General features: G+C 33.2%; 2 protein-coding genes across 2 annotated transcripts; both read left to right on the top strand.

The window, feature by feature from the left end:
* Positions 1-3,029: 3,029 nt before the first annotated feature.
* LOC149202196 (ethylene-responsive transcription factor CRF2-like) lies at positions 3,030-3,818 on the top strand. Its single transcript, XM_089399915.1, has one exon. The coding sequence runs from the start codon at positions 3,030-3,032 to the stop codon at positions 3,816-3,818; it is 789 nt and encodes a 262-aa protein (XP_089256041.1).
* An 18,165-nt stretch (positions 3,819-21,983) lies between these two features.
* Positions 21,984-22,781, top strand: LOC149202195 (ethylene-responsive transcription factor CRF2-like). The gene has a single exon (XM_089399914.1). It carries the CDS (start codon positions 21,984-21,986, stop codon positions 22,779-22,781), a length of 798 nt encoding a protein of 265 aa, XP_089256040.1.
* The last annotated feature ends 519 nt before the right edge of the window (positions 22,782-23,300 follow it).

Below are 23,300 nucleotides of genomic sequence, written 5' to 3'. Positions count from 1 at the left end.
TAGAGAGAAAAAGGAGAGGTAGAGGGAGATAGAGATATAGATGGGAGGTGAAGAGAAGGAAGAAGAGAGAGATAGAGAGAGGGAGGGAGAGATATATAGATATGGAGAGAGAGTGTGTGTGTTTGGGGTAGTGAGATAGAGAGACAAAGAAGGAGAGATGGAGGGAGATATAGATATAGATGGAGGGGGGAAAGAGGGAAGAATATTTCTTGCACTAGATGCATTAAATTCAATTTAGATGATGATCTCTAATCCTATTTGATTGCTTTCACTAGATGCACTGATTTTAGTTTAGATGTTGATTTCTAATCATATTTGATTGTATTTCTCTATATGCATTGGTTTCAGCGTAGATGGTGATTTCTAATCTTAATTGATTTCCTGGACTAGGTACATTGATTTTAGTGTAGATGTTGATTTCTAATTATATTTGATTGCTTGCACTAGATGCATTGATTTCAATGTAGATGTTGGTTTCTAATCTTATTTGATTGCTTGCATTATATGCATTGATTTCAATGTAGATGTTTTTTTCTAATCCTATTTGATTACTTGCATTAGATGGATTAGATGTTGTTAATCTTGAGACTACAAATTATTAAAAATATTGTTCAAGATTGGATGGATGGGGGGAGAGGGAAGAAGATTTCTTGCACTAGATGCATTGATTTTAGTGTATATGATGATTTCTAATCCTATTTAAATGTTTTCACTAGATGCATTGATTTCAAGGTAGATGTTGATTTCTAATTATATTTGATTGCTTGTAATAGATGCATTGATTTAAGTGTAGATGTGGATTTCTAATCCTATTTGATAGCTTGAACTAGATGCATGGATTTTAGTGTAGATGTGGATTTCTAATCCTATTTGATTGTTTCCACTATATGCATGGATTTCAGTGTAGATGTGGATTTCTAATCCTATTTGATTGCTTGTGGATTTGTAATCCTATTTGATTGCTTGCACTAGATGCATGATTTCAGTGTGATGTTGATTTCTAATCGCATTTGATTGCTTGCATTAGATGCATTGATTTCAGGGTAGATGTTGTCTTATAATCCTATTTGATTATTTTCATTAGATGCATTAGATGTTGTTAATATTAAGGCAATAGATTATTAAACAAATATTTTTCAAGATATATTTAGTAATACGTAGAGGGACACTATTAAGAAATAATTCGCTGTCAAAAGTTGGGGTATCTAGAATTAAAATGAAAAAGATATGAAAAATCAATCCTCTTGCAAAGTGAAAATTAATCCTTGACAATATCGTCTCCCTTCTTCATCACCAACTAATTACTAATAGAAAATTACAAATATTCCAAATTATTAATAGAGTAATTGCATACAAAAATGTATTCAAAATGTTTTATAAGAGGAAAATGTATATTTATAAACATCAAAACAAATTAAAATATTCATGAAAGAGATGTGATAATTGTTTGTAGAAACAAATAATGTAAATATTTTACAAATTTGGTCACTCAATAAAAAAATTCAAAAATACATTATTTCTTGACTTTGCAAAATAAACTATAAGTAAAAAAAAGCATCAAAATATTCTTGAAAGAAATAAATTATTCCAAATATAAACAAAGAAACAAATTATTTCAAGAGTAATCTTGACACAATAAATTATTAAAACTACTCTTCAAAATATATTTTGTAATATTTGGAGGAACACTATTTAGAATTAATTAGTTGTCAAAAGTTGTGATACCTAAAATTTAAATGAAATAGATGTGCAATATCAATCTTCCTGCAAACTATTGACAAGATTGTCTCTCTTCTTCATCACCAACTAATTAATAATAAACAATTACATACACATATAAAAATATAACACAACAACTGTAGCATTCACAAATATTACCATCCAAATCCAAATCCAAATCCAAATGCATTAACACAGAAACCACTCAAAGCATCCAAACAGGGAGGTACAAACCATTCAAGGAAAGCAACACAAACCAAAATAAAGAAGAGAATGATATGGTCATACCAACAAAGAAAATATAATGTGAACCTTGAATTATCACATTGTTTCCCTCAACTTGAACTAGCTTAGATCCATCTAATGATAATCCAAATAATTGACATTGTTTCCCTCAACTTGAACTAGCTTAGATTCATGTAACACCGGATCCATCATGCCCCGAGAAGGTCCAAATCCCTTGAGGTGCAAACATTTACTGAAATTCTACACACCAACCCTCAATGCAAACATTTCATCAAATTCTACACACCAAAAAACAGATTTGCACATTGAGAAATTGAATTCCTCTTGAGATATGATAAATCGAGTGTGAAATAAATCTAAACTAATGAAATAAAATAAAATTAAAAACATTTATACCCATTTAATGTCTATAATATATATATTTTAACTTATTTTAAACTCATATATATATTTTAAACTATATAATATATTTAATGTATATAATATATATATTTTAAATTATTTTAAACTCATATACAGAGAGATATAGATATATCCTGTTCTCATAAAAGGAATCTATATTAAAAATTTGAATTTTAAAATAGAAAACAAATCTATATCAAAATACTCTTAATTTTCAGACATTAACAAAACCCCTCAAGATGAAACTCAGATCGAATTAGAATATGAGATCGAAAAAGAAGCTGACAATTCGATCTCGTTGACTTCTCTCTTTCCTTGTCGAAAAATTATTTTAAAGAGCAGTCCTAGTTTGACTTGAAAAGGTCATCAAATACTGCTTGATGTTGATCCTTCACATAGCGTTGACCATATGGAGATGCTTTTGTGGAAATGCGAGATTGACTACCCGTCCACAACCATTACAGTTTTTTAACTGGATGCTTCCAAGCGTGAAGCAGCACTGGAGCTCGACCTATCAGGTTAATAGTAAGTGCCTTTTATGGTCTCGAGCTATCAGGTTAATAGTAATGGCAGTATTTAAAATTTGCCTTCTTCTCATTTCTTTTATGTTTGTTGCAGGAAGGATTGCAGTCTGTTTGAGCTATAATCAAAGAACTTGAATTATGCCTCGTCGCAAGAACAGGAAAAATAATACCATCAGAGCTTCCAAGAAAGAGAGGAATGGGCTTCTGACAAGGAAGATCAGACTGATCTGCAATGACCCAGATGCCACAGACCTCTCAAGTGACGATGAATTGAGTGCTGCATCTCACAAAAGATTGGTTCTCGAGATTCACCTACCATTGAATTGTTCAGCTCGCGCAGGAAATCAGTACTCACCTCGAGTGCCCAACAAGAAAGCCAGAACCTTATGCGAACCAGTCTCTAATGTAGAGTGTGCGGTGAGCCGTAAATACCGTGGAGTAAGACGAAGAAAAGGGGGGAAATGGGCTGCAGAGATCAGAGATTCTTCCAGAGGAGTGAGGCAGTGGCTTGGGACTTTTGACACAGCAGAAGCAGCTGCACTGGCTTATGATAATGCATCAAGGAAGCGGGGAGGACCATTACCATTCACCAGCTTTGCATACACACAAACAACAACAGCTCCATCTGAATCTGTTTCTGACTCAACAACAGCTCCATCTGAATCTGTGTCTGAATCTCATATTTCAGAGAGAAATTCATATGGGGATTGTCGTGCAGAGTCTTCTTCAACTTCTGTACAACAAGTGGCCACCCCAGATTCATTATGTCCACTGATTAACCATTCAATATTTGATTATAATTCTTATTTCATCCAAGAATTTGGATACTTCTTTGACATGGATAATTGCGGTGTCTCGCTAACAGAATTGAATATGGATTGCCTTGACCTTTTGGGTGAAGAAGATGACATTATGAACTTTTGCTAGACTGCTCCATGGACGCATGGCAAAGTTTGTACAATATAATTACTTTTAGGGATAAGAGTCAAGAGTATCTGGTAAAGCAAAGTTTTTCCAGGGATGTGTATTATTATTAATGTATAGTCAATTGAATTTATTAATTCTTACCTGTATTATGGCCTTTTGATCATATGAGTGTGATTATTATTGTATTGGTTATATGTGTGCGAGATTATTATTGTATTGGTTATGTGAGGCATAGTTTGTTTTCATGTATATAATGTGGTTAGTTCAGTTGGATTTGATAGATTTTCAACCCATTGTTATTTTTAAATATGTGATTAATATATTTTCTCAAAAGATTGAGAATGTACTAAAACTTTGTGTTTCTCTACATTTATATGAATACCAATATTCGTTGTAAAACTTTGTGTTTCTCTACATTTATATGAATACCAAGATTCGTTGAATAGGACATGTAAACACAATTTTCAGAGATAAACAAACCATCTGTGATCCTTATTCTCCTCACTCGAATGAAAAATGCAGGAAAATGAGTCAGTGTTCATTCTTCTCCCCTCATCACTCTAATTACAAAATTTTGAGAAAGAACCAAGGCTCCTCCTCCTGTCAAAAATTTAATACAGTATGAGAAATGACTTTTTGATTTTATTTTCCTTCTAAATATTAAGCAAGGTTTCATGTCCCATTTTCTTCTCAATCGAACGAATAACAGAAGCATGATAAATTTTTTTTAATGTATTTTTAATCTCAAAATGATATTACTTACTATATTTAAGAATTATAGTATTTTTTTATAATTTATTAATATAAAAAACCTTTAAGATAGGGAAATATTTTACAATTGATTTTTTTATTAAAAGAATTTATTTTTATTCATTTATTTTGGGACAATTTCCTAATGAGCTAAGTTCCAAATACAATACATGTTCACATTACTCATAAGATGATATCCAACACTTTTTATAGATATCAAGAAAATTTTAATCATAATAGCTTTCTAAATATCTAAGGGAACTTTTATAATGATCTCCCATTACATTTATTCAATATTTACTACCATAGTGATTCTTAGTGATTCTTATTTAATAATATGGTGAACCTAGTCCACCTTACAATGAATAACCTTGACTATTATTATTCTACTAAAAACCCTTTGGCACCCATTACACCCCTAAGGAGGATCCCAACATTCCACCCAGCTTAGAAAAACATTTGTCTAAATACCTTTTGTGAGGAAGTACAACTATAAACTAAGATCCAATGGATAAGTATTGAATATAATGTTAATGTAAGCCAAAAAAATCATGTTCCTATAAGTGTTTATGTTAACTTCTTATTTAAGATACTCAAACATAATAGCTAAGTGAAAATGAGATTTTGAATTCCTTTCCTAGAAATGTGGACACAAATATATTGATCCATCTGCATTTAAAAAAATTGACCAGGTAATACACACTACTAATAATAGAGAATAACTCCATACTTCCCTCCATGATAATCTCAACATAAGATTAGTAGATTCGTCCAATAAAAGAAGGAATGAGTTGTTATCCTGAAATGACAACTATGCATGTACCAATCATCTTCTAAATCATATTAAACATATATTTCTGATTATATTCTTCATTGATGAAAGGTTATGCACTCTTAATAATATAGGTTTCCTTAGATTTAGCAATTATTGTTTTTATATCTTGAGTTCTATCCAGATATGTTTTTCTAACAACATTATAGTATTATAAAAGTATCTTTCATACATCTATAATATTATATGGTTGAAACATATTTTGTTTAGTCAAAGCCAAAATTAAAAGAATTACTAATACAAAACAAAATTTATATTAAATAAAAAATTGTTTTTACATTCACAACAAAAAATTAACAAAAACATATAATATATGATATTTAAATGATGGGTAAAAATTAAAAACACACATCATGTGAAGAGAAATTTTAAAAGGAAATCCATCATAAAATATTGGTCAAATTTATACCTTGATATTTGTCCATGGTATTGTAGAAAAGCCTTCATAAAGATTAAAAATAGCTCCATGCTAAAGTGGTGATGAATCTCCACAACTAAGAATATGGTTACATTTTTTTAAATGTATAAATTTTTAACTCATACATTAATTCTCTTTATAATTAATAATAATGATAACAATAATTTAAAATAAATTTACAATTTAGATAGTCCCACTAAGGACAACCCTATCCCCTTGATATGAAGTATTATGTAAACTGAGAGATCGAATGTTCAAAATCCCTATCCAAATGTATAATAGGAGCATTCAAAATGAGCCTAACCCACTTGTTTATTCCTCTTGTTAGGAAAAAACAAAAAAAGGAAAAAAGAAATATAATTTAGATAATTTTAATGAATTATATGGCTACACTAGTTGTTGCATAGAGAGGCACATGCTACAATAGAGTATGATGGTGATGTGTAATTCCTTTTGTACTAAACCTCAACCTCAAATTGGCACAGGAAAAACCAATTTAGACTATCATATAATATGTTTGGTTAGTTTTACCCAGTGGCATTATGGCTTAGGTTCTTTATTGATATTATAATCTAGTCAAAAATAGACGTCAGAAAAAAATTTCACTCTTACTCTCAATAGTAAATAAAATATTTAGATGTCTTGATTTTATGAGCTTTAGAAAACTAAAATAAAAAAGTAAAAATATTTCACTTTTAAATGTGAAGATGAGATATAGTTGTTATATTTTTCAATACAAAAATTAAGTAAACTATTTCAATATCCACATTAACCAATATATATATATATATATATATATATATATATGTGAAGGCGAGGCACTAAAATATTTCAATGTCCACAAAACTAAGTAATTTATTACTTATTCTCTTTGGACATTCAAATATTTTATTCTCATATTCAACACTAAAAAGATCCGAGTACTAATGACTTTCAATACATTAAATCCAAAACCAACTGTTCAAGGAGATTTTCAAATCATTAAATTTAATTTAAACAATGATATATATTCTAAACCTGTAAACCTTTCCAATTTTGCAATTTAAAAGAGATTTATACTTTAAAAAAATTGATCCCTTAGTTACTTGCTAGATAAATCTATAATAATTTTATAAAAGATCATTACAACATGAGCGAAAATAAAAATATATATTTCTTCTTAAAAAATTAATACATTTAAATCTAAAATAGTAAAAATTTTACACTTCCATAAACATTAACAATAAAACTTTTAATAAAAAAAATCCCATATCATATACCAATTTAATATCTAACTTAATTTTAAATTTAATTAAATTAGTTATTATTATATAAAAGAAATAGATTGTATTCACTATTTCTGGAGAGAGAATAGTTTCACGAAAGAGACACGAGGAAATGCTCAGGGAAGATACACCAGTCTTGTGAGGATAAAGCGTTTCCACACCAGAATTCACTGGAAGGTTGATTAATGTGGATGGAACATCTATAAGGAAACAACTAAGGTGCATACATTTAAAAAAGTCATATAATATATCCATCAAACAAAAATATAATAAAGACCAAGCGTTTAAAATATTTTCAAATTATTACAAAACTCATTTTTGGCCGCCTTATTCTTTTAATGATTCAACATAAAAGAATATATATAAAATGAAATATTTTCAAATTATTATAAAACTCATTTTTGGCTGTCTTATTTTTTTTTAATGATTCAACATGTCTTATTTTTCTAATGATTCAATATAAAATAAAAAGGGAAATTTTAAAATTAAAGATAAATCTTCATCAAAATAATCTTAATTTACACAGATTAACAAAACCTCTAGATCCATTAGAATATTAGCGATTTTTTTTTTTAAGAAAAGATATTTTAAAGAGTAGTATTATTTTGAGGAGTTGTTTTAAAGGTAATTTTTTGAATTCCCGTATTAAAATTTGGTGAAAAAATTTGAAGTAAAATCTTAATTTGTGTTATTTAAACTGATTTTTTGACAGTATATAAATTCAACTCCATGAAAAACTTCTGAAACATTTCAATTATACAAAAATTATTTATCAAATTTATGATTTCAATAAATTCCTATCAAATTTTAACGAAATTAAAAAAAAGAAACCAAAAAAAATCTCGCTAAAAACAACCAACTATTTTGACATAAAAAAACATAAGTATTAGATCACGTTGATCCTCCCCATAGCGTTGACCAGATGGAGATGCTTTTCTGAATATGCGAGATTGGCTACCTGTCCACACCCATTACAGTTTTGTAACTGCATGCTTCAAAGCATGAAGCAGCACTGGCCCAATGGTCAATGGCCATTACAAATTCTTTTACGGAGCTTTTTATTTTTATTTTTCTGGCTAGGATTTGGTAATGAAAAATTCTGTGGGATCGTGGCTTTTCAAATGGGATTTTTTTTTAGAGAATTATATATCTAAATTTGTTATTTTATTTTACAGTTATTAGAAATTATTAAAATCTAATATGGATTAGGAAAAATTAACAAAACCTATCATTGTTAGAGGAAAAAATGTATATCTATCTAGTTCTTTAAGGTATATACTATCTAATTTTTTCAGAATTGATTTTGTTTTTTTGCAATTTTTTTTATAGTATCTTATGAAATTAAAATTAGAATTGATTTTTTTTTTACACAAATTTTTATAGTATCTTATGAAATTCGAATTCAAACTTGGTAACTATGGTATAAAAAGACAATATTTTATTCGTTGAATTGTTACGGTTGCTATTAAAATCGTGTCTGTTTGCAGACCAAACTCAACAATTTATCCAATTTATCTTATGTCTGATCAATCCTTCTGGACTCGGCTGGGGCGCTTACAGAAAACATCTAATTATTCAATTTTCCTATGGAGCATCATCCCTCAGCTGCATTCATGCTCCTGATCACCTTCTTTATTGGTACAGTCTTGCTTTATGGAGATTTGATTGAGAAAAGGAAGTGCTATTTAAGGGCTCGACCTATCAGGTTAATCGTAATAGCAGTCTCTACATTTTGCTTTCTATTGTTCAAGCTCTTCTGCTTTCTTCTATTTTTGTGGCATGTATCAGCTGCTCCAAGATCTACAAGAAAGAACGATAACACAAGCATTCAGATTGTAGTCTGTTTGAGTTATAATCAAAGAATTCGAATTATGCCTCGTCCCAAGAACACGAAAAACAATACTATCAGAGCTTCCAAGAAGGCGAAGACTGGCCTTGTTACCAGAAAGATCAGAGTGATCTGCAATGACCCAGATGCCACAGACCTCTCAAGTGACGATGAATTGGGTGCTGCATCTCACAAAAGATTGGTTTCACATACCATTGAATTGCTCATCTCTCATCTCGCACAGGAATTCAGTACTCACCCAACTCCATATCCAGTTGCAAGAGGAAACCAAGAGTGCCCAACAAGAAAGCCAGAGCTTTATGCGAACCGCTCTCTAATTTGTTGGAAATTGTAATTACTCAGGTACTCTGAGTTGGGTAAATATAGAGGCTAAGTTATGTGAGTTGGAATTCAATTTTATTTTGGGTAAATTCAAATATAGTGTGTTTGTATATTGAACTTATTTTGAGTGAGTAATAAGGTGAAGAACATAAATATTTCTTATTAAGTTTATTATAAAAGTGAAGTAGTGTCAATGTATGAAGTTAAAAAAGTCAAAAGCCACAACTATGTAATTGTGATGATAAAACAATTATACATACAAATTTGGTTTTTTGGTTTTGTTAATTAGTGTTTCTTCCTCTCTGTCTTTCCATCAAATTAATATCAAAACTAGAGGATCTAAGGGACGAGAGGATCTGCAACGTTTAATATCAAAACTAGAGGATCTAAGGGACCAGATAATTTGCAACGTTATTTTACAGAACTGAGTGTTAAAGATAATGGAGAATATCCTAGAATAGGTAGAGTTGGTTCACGTAACCTCAGGATAGGAATTAATTTCTATTTCTTAGGATGTTGTTTTAACTTCCCTAAAACCATGTATTCTATTTAATGTGTAATGTTGATGAACAATGTAGAGCGTTCAGCAGAGTCAGACTCTCCTGGTTCAAATTATCTTTTGTAGCGCTGACTAGTGGGTTTTATTTTAATACAAACATTGCCATTTTTATCATGGTATCAGAGCGTCAGGGCTGAGAAACCTGTACGTTGGCTGGTGGGTGGTTCTTTGAATTGAAATTGTCGCAAGTTTTGAGTGGATAGCAGTGACGATGGCACTATTACACTTCTCAAAATTTTTATTTTTCAATCGTCGCAGTTTTTCAGTGTACAGCTCTCAGAAAATTTATGTAAAACTGCAACCGTCTTGGATATTGGGCGTATATCTACGACGATGTCTTAGAAAATTGATGTATATCTGCGACAATCTCGGATATTGGGCGTATATCTGCGACGATCATGTAAATCAAAGAAATTGCATGGGGGAGCCAAGAACAAGGTTGTAGCTGTCAGAGAAGTTGAGTGGGGAAGCCAAGAACAAGGTTGTAGCTGACAACAGGAGGTTGTCTGGAGGCTGAGAAGAAAGCCACGATGATCTGCGCATGTGTTGCGAGATCAAACAATAGTGATCTGTCTCTATCACAGATCTGGGGTAAATTTAACATCTTTTACGTGTCTAAATCGCCAAGATGAATAACAATATTTTTTAAGCATGCATGAACGAGCATAACAAGCTCGATGGTTCCAATTATGCAAATTGGAAGTTTAAGATGCAGACTCTGCTAACAGCGTAGATTGCTTGGACAATTGTGAATGGGGATGAGCCGAGGCCCGCGGCTAGATCAACATCGATTGGGAGAAACGAGAAAGCAGAGCAAGGACAATGTTAAAGATGTCAGTGAAAAACTGCATTATACTGCACATCAGAGAAGGTAAGTCAGCTAATGAGATCTAAGGAATTCTGAAGGAATTGTACAAGATCAGAAATTCAAATCGTCTTTTGTTCCTTAAGAGTAAGATTTTGTTCATGAAGATGGAGGAGAATGAAACAATTGCTTCATTTGTAGCAAGAATCAAGGATATGAAAAACAAATTATCAGATATTGGTCATACAATGGGCGATACAGATCTTGTGACCATTACAATGAATGGTTTCAGTGATGATTATCAGATGTTCATCACTGGGATTAATGTTAGAGAGAATATCTTTCATTTTGAAGAGCTGACAGGTATACTGATGTAGGAAGAAGAGAGGAGATCAACTCTGAAGCCCCAGAGTGCCGATCTTGCATTAATGACAAGGAAAAACTTCTACAAAGGGAAAGGAGGTCCACAATAGCAAAACGGAGAAAGTTCACATAAATGGCCAAATCTAACTCAAGGTATGCATCCGAATAGAAACTACTCTGAAACTAAATGTTTTTATTGTGGAAAATTGGGTCATATTGCCAGGGAATGTAGGGAAAAGAAATATCATGAAGAACAGAAAAAGTCAAAGAGGCATGCAGGTCATCTCGCGAATGGTGATCAAGTGCAGAATTTGAGATTGTTCATGGCAGATCGTGATGAAAATGTTGATGCAGACATTCAGTATGTAGATTCAGTGGTGTCAACACACATCACAGGGAACAAGCACTGGTTGGAGGATTTTAAAGAGATCAATGAAGGCGCACAGATTTACCTAGGAGATGACAAAAGTCATTAAATCAAAGGATGTGGGAAAGCTTCTGTCATTCTACCTGATGGAGGACTGTACAAGTTGGATGTGAGATCTGCACCAGTTCGAGCATTGACAGCAGTGAGCCTGACTATAGAAGAGCTTTGGCACGAGAGATTTGGCCACATCAATTACAATGATTTGCTGTTACTACAGAGGAAAGAAATGGTAAGAGATCTTCCTATGCTAAAAAAAATACATAATAATTTTGATGCATGTACTTTAGGAAAAATGCATAGAGAAGAATTCCCTGTTAGAGTAGAAAAGAAACAGAGGGATATACTGGAGTTAGTGCACACAGACCTATGTGGTCCCATGCAGACAAAATCATTAGGAGGTGCACTGTATTTCCTATTATTTATTGATGACTGTACAAAGTTTTCTTGGGTGTATTTCTTAAGTAAGAAGAGTCATACATTCAAATACTTTAAGCAGTTTAAAAATATGATTGAAAGACAAACAGGGAAACAGATAAAAATTCTCCGTTCTGATCAAGGGGGAGAATACAGGAAAGATGAACTCATCAGATATTGTGAAGATCATGGAATTTTGCAGCAGTTTACAGTACCCCATACTCCACAGCAGAATGGAGTAATAGAAAGGAAGAATATAACTCTGGTGGAATGTGCTAGAAATATGCTTAAAAGTAAGAATCTTTCAAATGGTTTTTGGGTTGAAGTAGTGAATAATGCGATTTATTTAAAAAATAGGAGTCCTACAAGAAGTCTTGAGTTTAAAACTCCTTTTGAAGCTTTATATGGATATAATCTTGCAGTAAAACACTTAAGAATATTTGGATGTAAAATAGTTGCCCACATACCAAAGGAAGATAGAAAAAAATTAGACTCAAAAGCCATCAGATGTACTTTTATAGGGTATTGTTCATCATATAAAGCATACAGATTATTTAATCCCTCTACTCACAAGATCTTTGTTAGTAGAGATGTTAAATTCCATGAGTAGGATAATGAAGAACTTGATGAGCACTATGATGGATGGGACATTCCATAGTTTGAGGAAGAAGAAGCAGAGAACAATCAGGGTCAGCAGCAAACAAAGGCAGAGGATGAACAACAACAGCAGCAACAACTACAACAGCAGCAATAACAACAATAACAACAGCAACAGGAAGAAATAAGGTTTGAAACCACTACCCCACCACTCAGGAGATCAGGTAGGAAAGCTCAAATGCCTGCAAGATACAGGGAAAATGATTTTATAACTAGTATGATAAATGTGGTTGAACCGTCTAGTTATAAAGAAGAAAATGAAAGTAATGAATGGAAAATAGCCATGGAATAGGAATATGATTCAATAATCAGAAACAACACTTGGGAATTGGTAGAACTTCCTAGAGGAAAACAGGTCATAGGTTGCAAATGGTTATATAAACCGAAAATTAATGCAGAGGGAACTATAGAAAAACTGAAAACTAGGTTGGTTGCAAAGGGGTACACACAAAAAGAAGGGATAGACTATGAAGAAACCTTCGCCCCTGTAGCTAAATTGAACACCATTAGAATGTACTCACTTTAGCTACTGAGAAACATTGGATGATGCACCAACTAGATGTAAAGTCTGCATTTCTGAATGGAGAACTGAAAGAAGAGGTTTATTGAGAGCAACCAGAAGGGTTTGTCCAGAAGGGAAAATAACATTTAGTTTGTAGGTTGAAGAAAGCACTTTATGGACTAAAAAAAGCTCCCAGGTCATGGTATGAGAAAATTGATTCATTTTTTCTGCAAGCTGGCTATAATAAAAGTAAGAATGACCCTAATATTTACACCATGAAAGATGAACAAGGGTGAGTAGTGCTAATTTCATTATCTGTAGATGATTTGATAATTACAGGTGATCTTATATGTTTAATTGATGAAATCAAGCAACATATGTCACAGATGTTTGAGATGAAGCATCTTAGTGAACTCAGATACTGTTTAGGTCTCAAAATCTAGAGAGATTCAGGTCAAAAATTTCTGTCTCAAGAAAAGTATGTCAAAGGCCTGTTAGAAAAGTTTAGAATGGATCAGTGTAAGTCTGCACTGGTACCATTGCAACAAAACATCAAATTGCAGTGTGAGGATGGCTCAAAAGCGGTGGATGCAACACTTTATAGATAGCTGGTTGGGAGTTTAATCTACCTAACCACCACTAGACTTGATTTGGCTTATGCGGTCAACGTGTTAAGCCAATTTATGTCTAAGCCACTCGAAAGCCATTGGAATGCAGCGAAGAATGTTTTGAGGTATCTACAAGGTACTATAGATTATGGAATTATTTACACTGACTCTTCTAATGTTCGATTGGCAGGATTTGCAAATTTAGATTGGGTAGGAAATGTAGATGATCGCAGATCTATAATAGGTTATGCATTCAGTCTTGGATCCGGGGTGATCACATGGAGCAGCAAGAAGCAGAACACAGTCTCCTTGTCGTCATTAGAAGAAAAGTATCAAACCATGTGTGCAGCAATGTGCGAGGCAGTTTGGTTGCGGAGACTTCTCCAGGATGTTGGGGAAGAACAGACAGTCGCAACAACAATTAGATGTGACAATCAAAGCTCAATCAAGTTAGCCAACAATCGAGTGTTTCAAAAAAACACTAAACATATTGATACTCAATTCCACTTTGTAAGGGAGAAAGTGAAATCTAAAGAAATTCATCTGGAATATTGTAATACATGTGATAATGTTGCGAACATTTTCACTAAGCCTCTTGGAAAAGTAAAATTTCAAATGTTTAAGGATATGTTAGGCATATATGTGAACCTATTCTCCATTAAAGGGGAGTGTTGAAGATAATGGAGAATATTCTAGAATAGGTAGAGTTGGTTCACGTAACCTCGGGATAGGAATTAGTTTCTATTTCCTAGGATGTTGTTCTAACCTCCCTAAAACCGTGTATTCTATTTAATGTGTAATGTTGATGAACAATTTAGAGTGTTCTGTAGAGCGAGACTCTCCTGGTTCAGAATCTCTTTCGTAGAGCTAACTAGTGGGTTTTATTTTAATACAAACATTGCCATTTTTATCACCGAGCGACCAGTCAAAAGTGTTTCCGTAGCTACAGCTAGTGTGAAAAAGTTTAAATGTTTAAAGGTTTCTAAAAAAGTCACAAGGTGTTGGATAGATGGTGATTGGGGTTTTGAATAGACTGTGATTGGGTGTCCTACACTCTTGGATGTGAAGTCACTCCGCCAGATTCGGGTGATATATTAGACAGGCCAAAGATGTAGTCATGCTAAAATTAAAATTGAAAAGAAATTAGAAGAAGGTTTTTTAATTCAAAAGTAAAGACAATTCACGTGGGAATTTTTTCAAAGTAAATTAGTCCAAAGTTTTTAAAGGTTGTTTTAAAGTAAAAGATAAATACCATACTTTCTCTTTTAAAGTTAAAGCTTTGAAAATAAATTATTTGAAAAAGGTTTTTTTAAGAGAGATATTAAAAAGGTTTTTTTCTTATAAAAGGAAAAAGTCATTATTGGAAAGTGACTTTAGGGCTTTGCAAAAGTTTATTTTTTTATAAAAGTTTGTTCTGTTTTGTCAAGAATGAGAGTGTTTTTGGTGAAAATTATGTCTTACTTGGGTGAATATTGAAAATTATATTTTTTTCGGGGGCAATATGCAAGGAAGCCTCATGCAATAAGGAAAGCAAACAAAAGACAAAAGAAAGACAACAATCATGAGTTGCAAAGGGCAATTGAAGCATATTAAGAAAAATAATCTAAAAGAAAAGACAAAGATCATTGTCATATTTATAGAAGTTCAGATCACAACCCAGGAACTGAGAAGTCTAGTAGAAGACAAAGAAGAGATCAGGGATGATACCACCTCCTATGTTTACTGGTAAATATTTTGATTTTTGGGTTATCAAAATGCTAACTTTCTTCAAGCGAAAGAGTTAATTGAGTACTAGTCTAATAACCCATATGATGAAGTATGTGATGCTTTAACACTGAATTTTATAAATCAGGGATTAAATGAAAAGTTTTTGTGCAAGGTAGTAAAAACTACAACTTCAAAAGACGCATGGAAGATCCTAGAAGCAGAATTTGGTGGAAGGAGTAGTGACATGTAGCAAAAAGATGTGTTACAGTATATCGAGTCAGCCGCAAATCTGAGAGTAGATGAGCAAGACTTTGGGAAGAAAACAGAGCTTGGAGAATCCCACTCAAAAGTGGATGATGGTCATGAAGACTATAAAAGTGAAACCCGTTATGTAGCAATGCATATGAATGAAGAAAATGCAACACAGATTGCAGTGAGAGAAATTGAAACCTCAGTGTGTGAAGTTGATCAAGAGCATATAAATGCTCAAAGACTTCACTATAACTTGGTTGTTGTAGATGATGGTGAATTTTATTGTGACAAAATACATGTGGATGATGACTGCAAAGTGGGATGTGAATTGGTGAATCCAGCCGCAGTTGATGAATTTGGTGAATTTGAAATTGTTAATGGGCACATGCATGCTCAGACATCCCACAATAGAGCAGATGAAAATTATGTTGATGTTAACGTTGATGAAGATAATTTAACTGGTGATGAGTGGTTTCACATGATGCAATAGAAAGAACGCATTGATATGTTGTTATTTGGTGAGAGAAACTCACTTGTGTCTGGAAGACTTCCTGTTTGCAACAATAGAGGCTTGTAAAGGAGTGAAAGACAAGACAAAGAAGGAAGAGGAAGAGAAGGAATCTCTTAATGCATAATATAATAATATATTTCTAACATCGATCTTGAGTGTGAATAGTATAGGAAAAAAGTAGCAGTACATGATGATGAAAGTGAAGAGAAAGAGATGGACATTTCTGAAGAAAAGGATGAAAGCATAGAAACAAATTTTCAGCAATGGAGTCGGGAAGAGATAAGGTTCTTTTATCAAGAAATATGGAAGAAATAAAGTTGGAAATATAAAGCGCAAAAAACAGTGATAACAATACAATTTGAAGATGAAGAGTTGTGGTAGCAGTCCATGAGTGAAATAATTGTTGAAGAGATTGTTGTAGAAAATAAATTCAGAATAAATACAAAAGAAGTCAAAGAAAAATTGCAGCAACAATAAGTGAAGAAATATGGAATGTATGGTAAGAAAGTGCGACAGAGAATAAAACACTTTCAAGGATATAAAATCTGGAAGAAATGAAAAAGAAAATGCAAAATTGTAAAAGTATTAATCATTGTAAGCCTAGCTGAGACTTAGACCAGCGGGCTTGTTTGAGTCATGATTGGTTTATTTTGAGTCATAAAGTCCTAATTAAGGTGGAGTGTTACAAAATGTAATTACTCTCCCATGCAGAGTTGTCTAAATTTAGATGTTAGTTAACAGAGTCAAGTTCATTCTTATTTTGGAAACATTCAAATCTAGAGTTTTTTTCATATTGAAGTTATTTTGAGTGAGTCAAGGTATGAGGCCAGAAGAGCCAAGAGTCGCAACTCGGTAATTGTTTATATGAGAAGTTTTATGAATATAAGTTTGTTTTTGTGTGTTAATTTGTGTTTCCACCTTTCTGCCTTTCCATCACAATTTAGAGTGTGCAATAAGCTGTAAATATTGCAAATCAAAACAAATCAAATGGGGGAAATGGGCTACAAAGACCAGAGATCCTCCCATAAGAGTGAGGTTATGTCTTGAGACTTTTGACATGACAGAAGAAACAACATTGGCTTATGATAATGCATCAAGGAAGCTTGAAGGACCATTAGTATTCACCATCTTTTCATACACATAAACAACAACTCCATCTGACACCTTTCATGAATCTCACATTTCAAACATGAATTCATATGGGAATTGTTGTGGAGACTCTTCTTCAACTTTGGTACAGGATGTTGCCACACCATATTCATTATGTACATTGATTTACCATTCAATATTTGATGAAAATTTTTATTTCACCAAAGCATTTGGACACTTCTTTGATATTGATTAAAATAATTATTGCATAATCATATTTATATTTAATTAATAAACGCATAAAAACCTAATACCTATAATATAACAAGATTTTTCACTTTGGATATTCACCTCCACTTTACTATAGATGTTATTAATTTGTAAATAGGCTTTGCTACAATATCATGGATGAATACTATATGCCAAAAAATCATAGCTCATTTCACAATCCAAATATTTTATAAATATTTTATTGTATTTTTATAACATCTTTTAATTAGATCTAAAAGAAAAATATAATTATTTTTGAAATATATCTAAACCCTTTATCCTCACTACTACTATAAATATTAGGAATATTACGTGGATATTCCTTAAAGATTAAGTTAAACTTTTCATAAAATTAAAAATGAGAATACTTTTATATATAGAGATGTGAAATTTATGTAATATAAATATAGATCTATCTCAATTGAGGATTATTAGGCCATGAGAGGAATCAAATCTATCAATGTGCAAACATTTCCCCAAGTTTGGTACTCAAAGTTTACATCTTGAGAGATTTAATCCCTCTCAGGGCTTGGTAGATCCAGAGGTGAGATGAATCTATGTTACTCTTAAAAATAGTTATGTGGATAAACATGTCTATTTTAAAGTAGGGCCTTCAAAATAATTATCAAGAATTAATAGATAGATGGTAGGGACTTAGCTTTTATGAGAGATCATGAAATATGTTTGGCAGTAGTCATGATTAGAGTTTAAAAAAAAAGTAAAAAGTTAAATTAAAATAAACTAAAATATTTTGACTATGAAATGTATTATGGGTTTTTGGGAATGTGATCTTGATAAGTTATGATATTAGTGCACTGTATTGTAACTAAGGCTATGCAAATATTAAGAATTTCTATGATAAAGTTGGGACGAATCTCCATAATAAGAATCTTGTTACATTCTTTTTTAAATGTATATATATTTAACTCATATACAAATCATTTTTATATTTAATTATAATAAAATGAATTTAAAATAAATAAATTTAGATATTTTTATGATTTTTTAATCTTCTCAATGTTTAATGTCTCAAGATAAGTATCTTAATATTTAACTTACTAGCACACGGATGCAGGTGCCTCCACCAGTCATTAAGATGGCACACGCCATGCCACATGGGAGCAGGACGGACCGCCAGCCCTGGTACGCGGAGGAAGGTAGAATGTTTGAGGATTTAATGCACAAGGGCAGTGCATTTAGTTCGTTGCAGAGCAGAAGGGACGCCGTTCTCAGTTGGTTGCAGTGGAGACGGGACGCCGCATTCATGCCAAGCATGTCTGCTCAGCATTCAAGGCAGAACAGGAGAAAAGCCCAAGGCCCTCCCCCCGTGGTAAATATGGAGGCTACGCATTATTTTGAAATCCACATTTCCATTCTCGCTCAGAACCGGCATATTGTTGCTCTGTGCATTCGGAGAAAGGTTACCCCAGCTTCCAGTTTTCGAGGGCTTGACAAGTGCCTGGGGTCTCTGGTCTTAAGAGCCATGCCGCGCAGCAGAGGAATTCCCAGGCGAGGAGGAAGATCTGGTATCCGGGTTGGTTCAGAGATGGAAGATGTGCAACCAATTTCGCCCATAACTGCGGCGCCACCCTCCTCAGAGATGGAAGACTCAGAGCAGGAATGCCTTCTTCCACAAGGCACCTACCAGACATTTCGCTTCAGGTTCCCTAGCCGCCTGGTCAGGCCAGAAGTTGTGGTTAATTTCACGGTTTTCATCACCGAGGAAGAACCTGGTATGCACAATTCTAATTCCCCTGCAAGTGTTCATGACAGCGACATCTTTTTGGGCGACATGAACGGTTTGGTTTACAGAACCCACCGTTTCGAGGCAGCTCCAGCCCAAAACGCCCTAGTCCAGCAAGCTTCGTCTCAGGATGTCTCGGGTAATGACGTCTCTGTGCAAGAGATTCTGCAGTTGCCCAATTTGAATCTGGAAATGGAGGGCTTCAACGCTCATGCTCAGCCAGGTCCGGGAGAGTTGCTTCGGGACGAGGATGGGATGGTCATCTGGATCGACTCGCCCAGCCAGGACAATGGCACGCAGACGGCCTCGACCAGCCAGCCAGCCTAGTTATCATCGGGTGCTCTGTTTTATCTTTTTTGTAATCATGTCAATACAAATGGTGCTGTTTTCCTGTGTCCATTTCAGTCCAAGGTCTCAGTATAGCTATTGCTGCAAGTCTCAGGCTTCAGCAGCATGCTCTTTTTGTTTCAGTGTCAATGATGTAAAATGGCTCTGTCCTGCCAGTAGCCATGGTGTCTTTGTTAGTTTGAGTCCAGGTTATTTGATGTCCAGAAACCATGATTATGGACTATGTTTTGTGACTCGGTTAAAGCAGATAGACAGTATAGTCCAGATTCTTCAGTTTGAGGACTGGCCTCGGCATCCTCGCGAGATCTAAACTATGTACATATTTTTCTTTCCTTTAATATAGCAGTAGCCTTTACTTAGAAAAAAAAAAATATTTAACTTACTAGTCATTTAAATTATATGGTTGCATTAATTATATTATAAACAATTATTATAGTAGGATTGAGTCTAAAAACATGTTTCCTTCTAAAAAATTACACTTTCAAATCTAAAAAGAGTAGAATATATACATTTTCATAAATATTAAGACCAGTGGTTAAATTTGATGAGTATTTACTAGTATTTCACTCTTTTAACTATCATTTACTGACATTTGTAAAATTTACATTAATTTTTTAAAACTTCAATTTGATATATATATATATATATATATATATATATATATATATATATATATATATATATATCCGTTGTATTGATTTTCTCTAAACTAACAATTTTTATTTTTATTTTTCTGTAAAGTAACAAGTACTTTTAATAATAACTTTTCCTTTATTAATAATGGAGAATTCCGTTTGTTTACATAGCTAATTATTGCACTAAGAGACATTATTGCCCTAAGAGGCTCTCCAACCTAGTCTAGAAGAGATGATGTAATGTCTTTATATGTTATATTAGGTAAACATTTTGACTTGATAAAATAAAATAACAAAATAAAATTAATTATTTAGCATTGATGGGTTTTTTAGGTTGAGGTTTTGACAACACAAGGTATTTGTTTTGATAAAGCCTATTTAAAGGCTCAAGAAAATCCATTATGGAATGTAACAGTAGTGTAATCCATTTCATATATCAATCTAATCAACCACAACACACCCACTTATACAAAATATGTAAGTTTTAATTTTTTCAATTAGTTTAGATTTTTTGTAAGACTATTTTGTCTTCTCCAGAATTCATTTATTTTAATTTGAATTGATATTAATGAATTTTATTTAATTTATGCAGGAGAGGTCCAGTTTAAATTGTACTTGTGAGTTAATTTGAAAGTCATGCTTATTCATAAACTTTTAATGGTTGCATAAGACTGAAAGTATGCTTTAAAATCATAGCAATTTAGTTTTAATTTGAATTTGTTTATTTTTAAGGTCATGTTTATTCATAAAAATTTAAAGGTTGTGTAAACTAAAAGTATGCTTTAAAAAATATTAAATAATCTAATAAGATAAAGTTTATTATAATTTTAATTTTTTTAATCATAATTTTAATTTTTTTTAATTATTTAATTTATCAAAATAATTAGCCTTTGTTTGTGGGACAAGGAAGCCACCTCTGCGCAGCGATTTGACTGGTAAGTCTACAAAGGCATACATATCTACCCCTCTAGTTTTGAACCTGTGACCTCCTAAGAGGAAACACATGCTCTTAACAATTAAGCCCACTCAAGTTGTATGTCGTGCACTTCTTTTCATGAAAAAAAAAAAATACTAAAAAAAGCCGGTGATTCGATATTCTCCTTTCCTAAAAAAAAATTACCTTTAAAAAACAGTTCTATTTTGATAGCAGAAGGTCAGGAAGTAGCGTCCACAAATCTCGAAGCAGGACTGGTCCAACGGTGAACAACCGTTGCGATTTTCCTGCTGAATGGTTGAAAGCGTGGAGCAGCAGTAGCCATATCAACTTGTGTGGCCTTCTTCATCTCTATCAACTTAATTTGAATTGTTCCCGTGGCTATTGAATTCGTGTCAGTCCAATTTCAATTTCAGCGATTATTCAATTTCCCTGTGGGGTTTCTTCTCGATTCGGCTGGGGAGCTTATAGAAAATCTCTGATTATTCAATTTCCCTGTGGGGTTTCTTCTCGACTTGGCTGGGGAGCTTACAGAAAATATTTGATTATTCAATTTCCCTGTGGGGTTACTTCTCGACTCGGCTGGGGAGCTTACGGAAGATATTTGATTATTCAATTCCCTGTGGTGTTGTTTCTCTCAGTTGCATTCATGCGCCTGACCTATGTATTTTATTGGCTCGAGAAAGAAAGTGATTTTTATGAAATGAAGATTAACCGTATTAGATGGTTCTTAGATGGTTCAAACGTCTGCCAGCCATCAAAAAAATATTATCAAAATGCAGTCTTCAAAATTAACTTCTGAATTTTTTTTGCATATACCAGCTGTTCCAAGATCTGCAAGAAAGAACGATAACACAAGCATTTGGATTGCAGTCTGTTTGAGTTATAATCAAAGAACTTGAATTATGCCTCGTCGCAAGAACGGAAAAAACAGTACTATCAGAGCATTCAAGAAGGAGAGGAATGTCCTTCTGACAAGGAAGATCAGAGTGATCTGCAATGACCCAGATGCCACAGACCTCTCAAGTGACGATGAATTGAGTGCAGCCTCTCACAAAAGATTTGTTCACGAGATTCAAATACGGTTAAATTGCTCAGCTCGCGCAGGAAATCAGGGCAAACCCAAGTGCGAGAGGAAACCAAGGGTGCCCAACAAGAAAGCCAGAGCCTTAAGCGAACCAGTCTCTATTGTAGAGTGTGCAGTGAGCTGTAAATACCGCGGAGTAAGACGAAGAAAATGGGGGAAATGGGCTGCAGAGATCAGAGATCCTTCCAGAGGAGTGAGGCTGTGGCTTGGGACTTTTGACACAGCAGAAGCAGCTGCACTGGCTTATGATAATGCATCAAGGAAGCTTGGAGGACCATTAGCATTCACCAACTTTGCATACACACAAACAACAACAGCTCCATCTGAATCTATTTCTGACTCAACAACAGCGCCATCTGAATCTCATATTTCAGAGAGAAATTCATATGGGGATTGTCGTGCAGACTGTTCTTCAACTTCTGTACAACAAGTGGCCACCCCAGATTCATTATGTCCACTGATTAACCATTCAATATTGGATTATAATTCTTATTTCATCGAAGAATTTGGATACTTCTTTGACATGGATAATTGTGGTGTCTCGCTAGCAGAATTGAACATGGATTGCCTTGATCTTTTGCGTGAAGAAGAAGATGACATTGTGAACTTTTGCTAGACTGCTCCATGGACGCATGGAAAAGTGTGTACACTATAATTATTTTTAGGGATAAGAATCAATATTATCTGGTAAAGCAAAGTTTTTCCAAGGGATGTGTGTTATTATTAATGTATGTGTGAGAGATTATTATTGTATTGGTTGTGTGAGGCAGAGGTTGTTTTCATGTAAATAATGTTGTTAGTTCAGTTGGATGAGATAGATTATCAACAAATTGTTCTTTTTACTATGTGATTAATATATTTTCTCAAAATATTGAGAACGTAATAAAATTGTGTGTTTCTCTTAAATTGCTCCGTGATACATTTATATGAATAAAATTATTCGTTGAATTTGAATAAGACATGTAAACACAATTTTAATGTATATGTATGAAAAGAATATCTATTTTCAGAGATAAACAGAGCAACAGTGATCCTTGTCCTCACTGGAATGAAAAAGGAGAATGAGTCCGTCGTCATTCTTCTTCCCCTCATTACTATAATTACAAAATTTTGAGAAAGAACCAATGCTTTTCTC

The sequence above is a fragment of the Pinus tabuliformis genome, chromosome 2_1 (genome assembly GCF_031772625.1).
Source record: "Pinus tabuliformis cultivar Carrire ecotype Pingquan chromosome 2_1, CPIR1, whole genome shotgun sequence".
NCBI classification, from domain to species: Eukaryota; Viridiplantae; Streptophyta; class Pinopsida; order Pinales; family Pinaceae; genus Pinus; species Pinus tabuliformis.
This window is presented reverse-complemented; position numbering and strand designations above follow the sequence as displayed.

Excerpts from the sequence above, each read along its gene's own strand:
- LOC149202196 (XM_089399915.1), top strand. The coding sequence starts at position 3,030 with ATGCCTCGTCGCAAGAACAGGAAAAATAATACCATCAGAGCTTCCAAG.
- LOC149202195 (XM_089399914.1), top strand. The coding sequence starts at position 21,984 with ATGCCTCGTCGCAAGAACGGAAAAAACAGTACTATCAGAGCATTCAAG.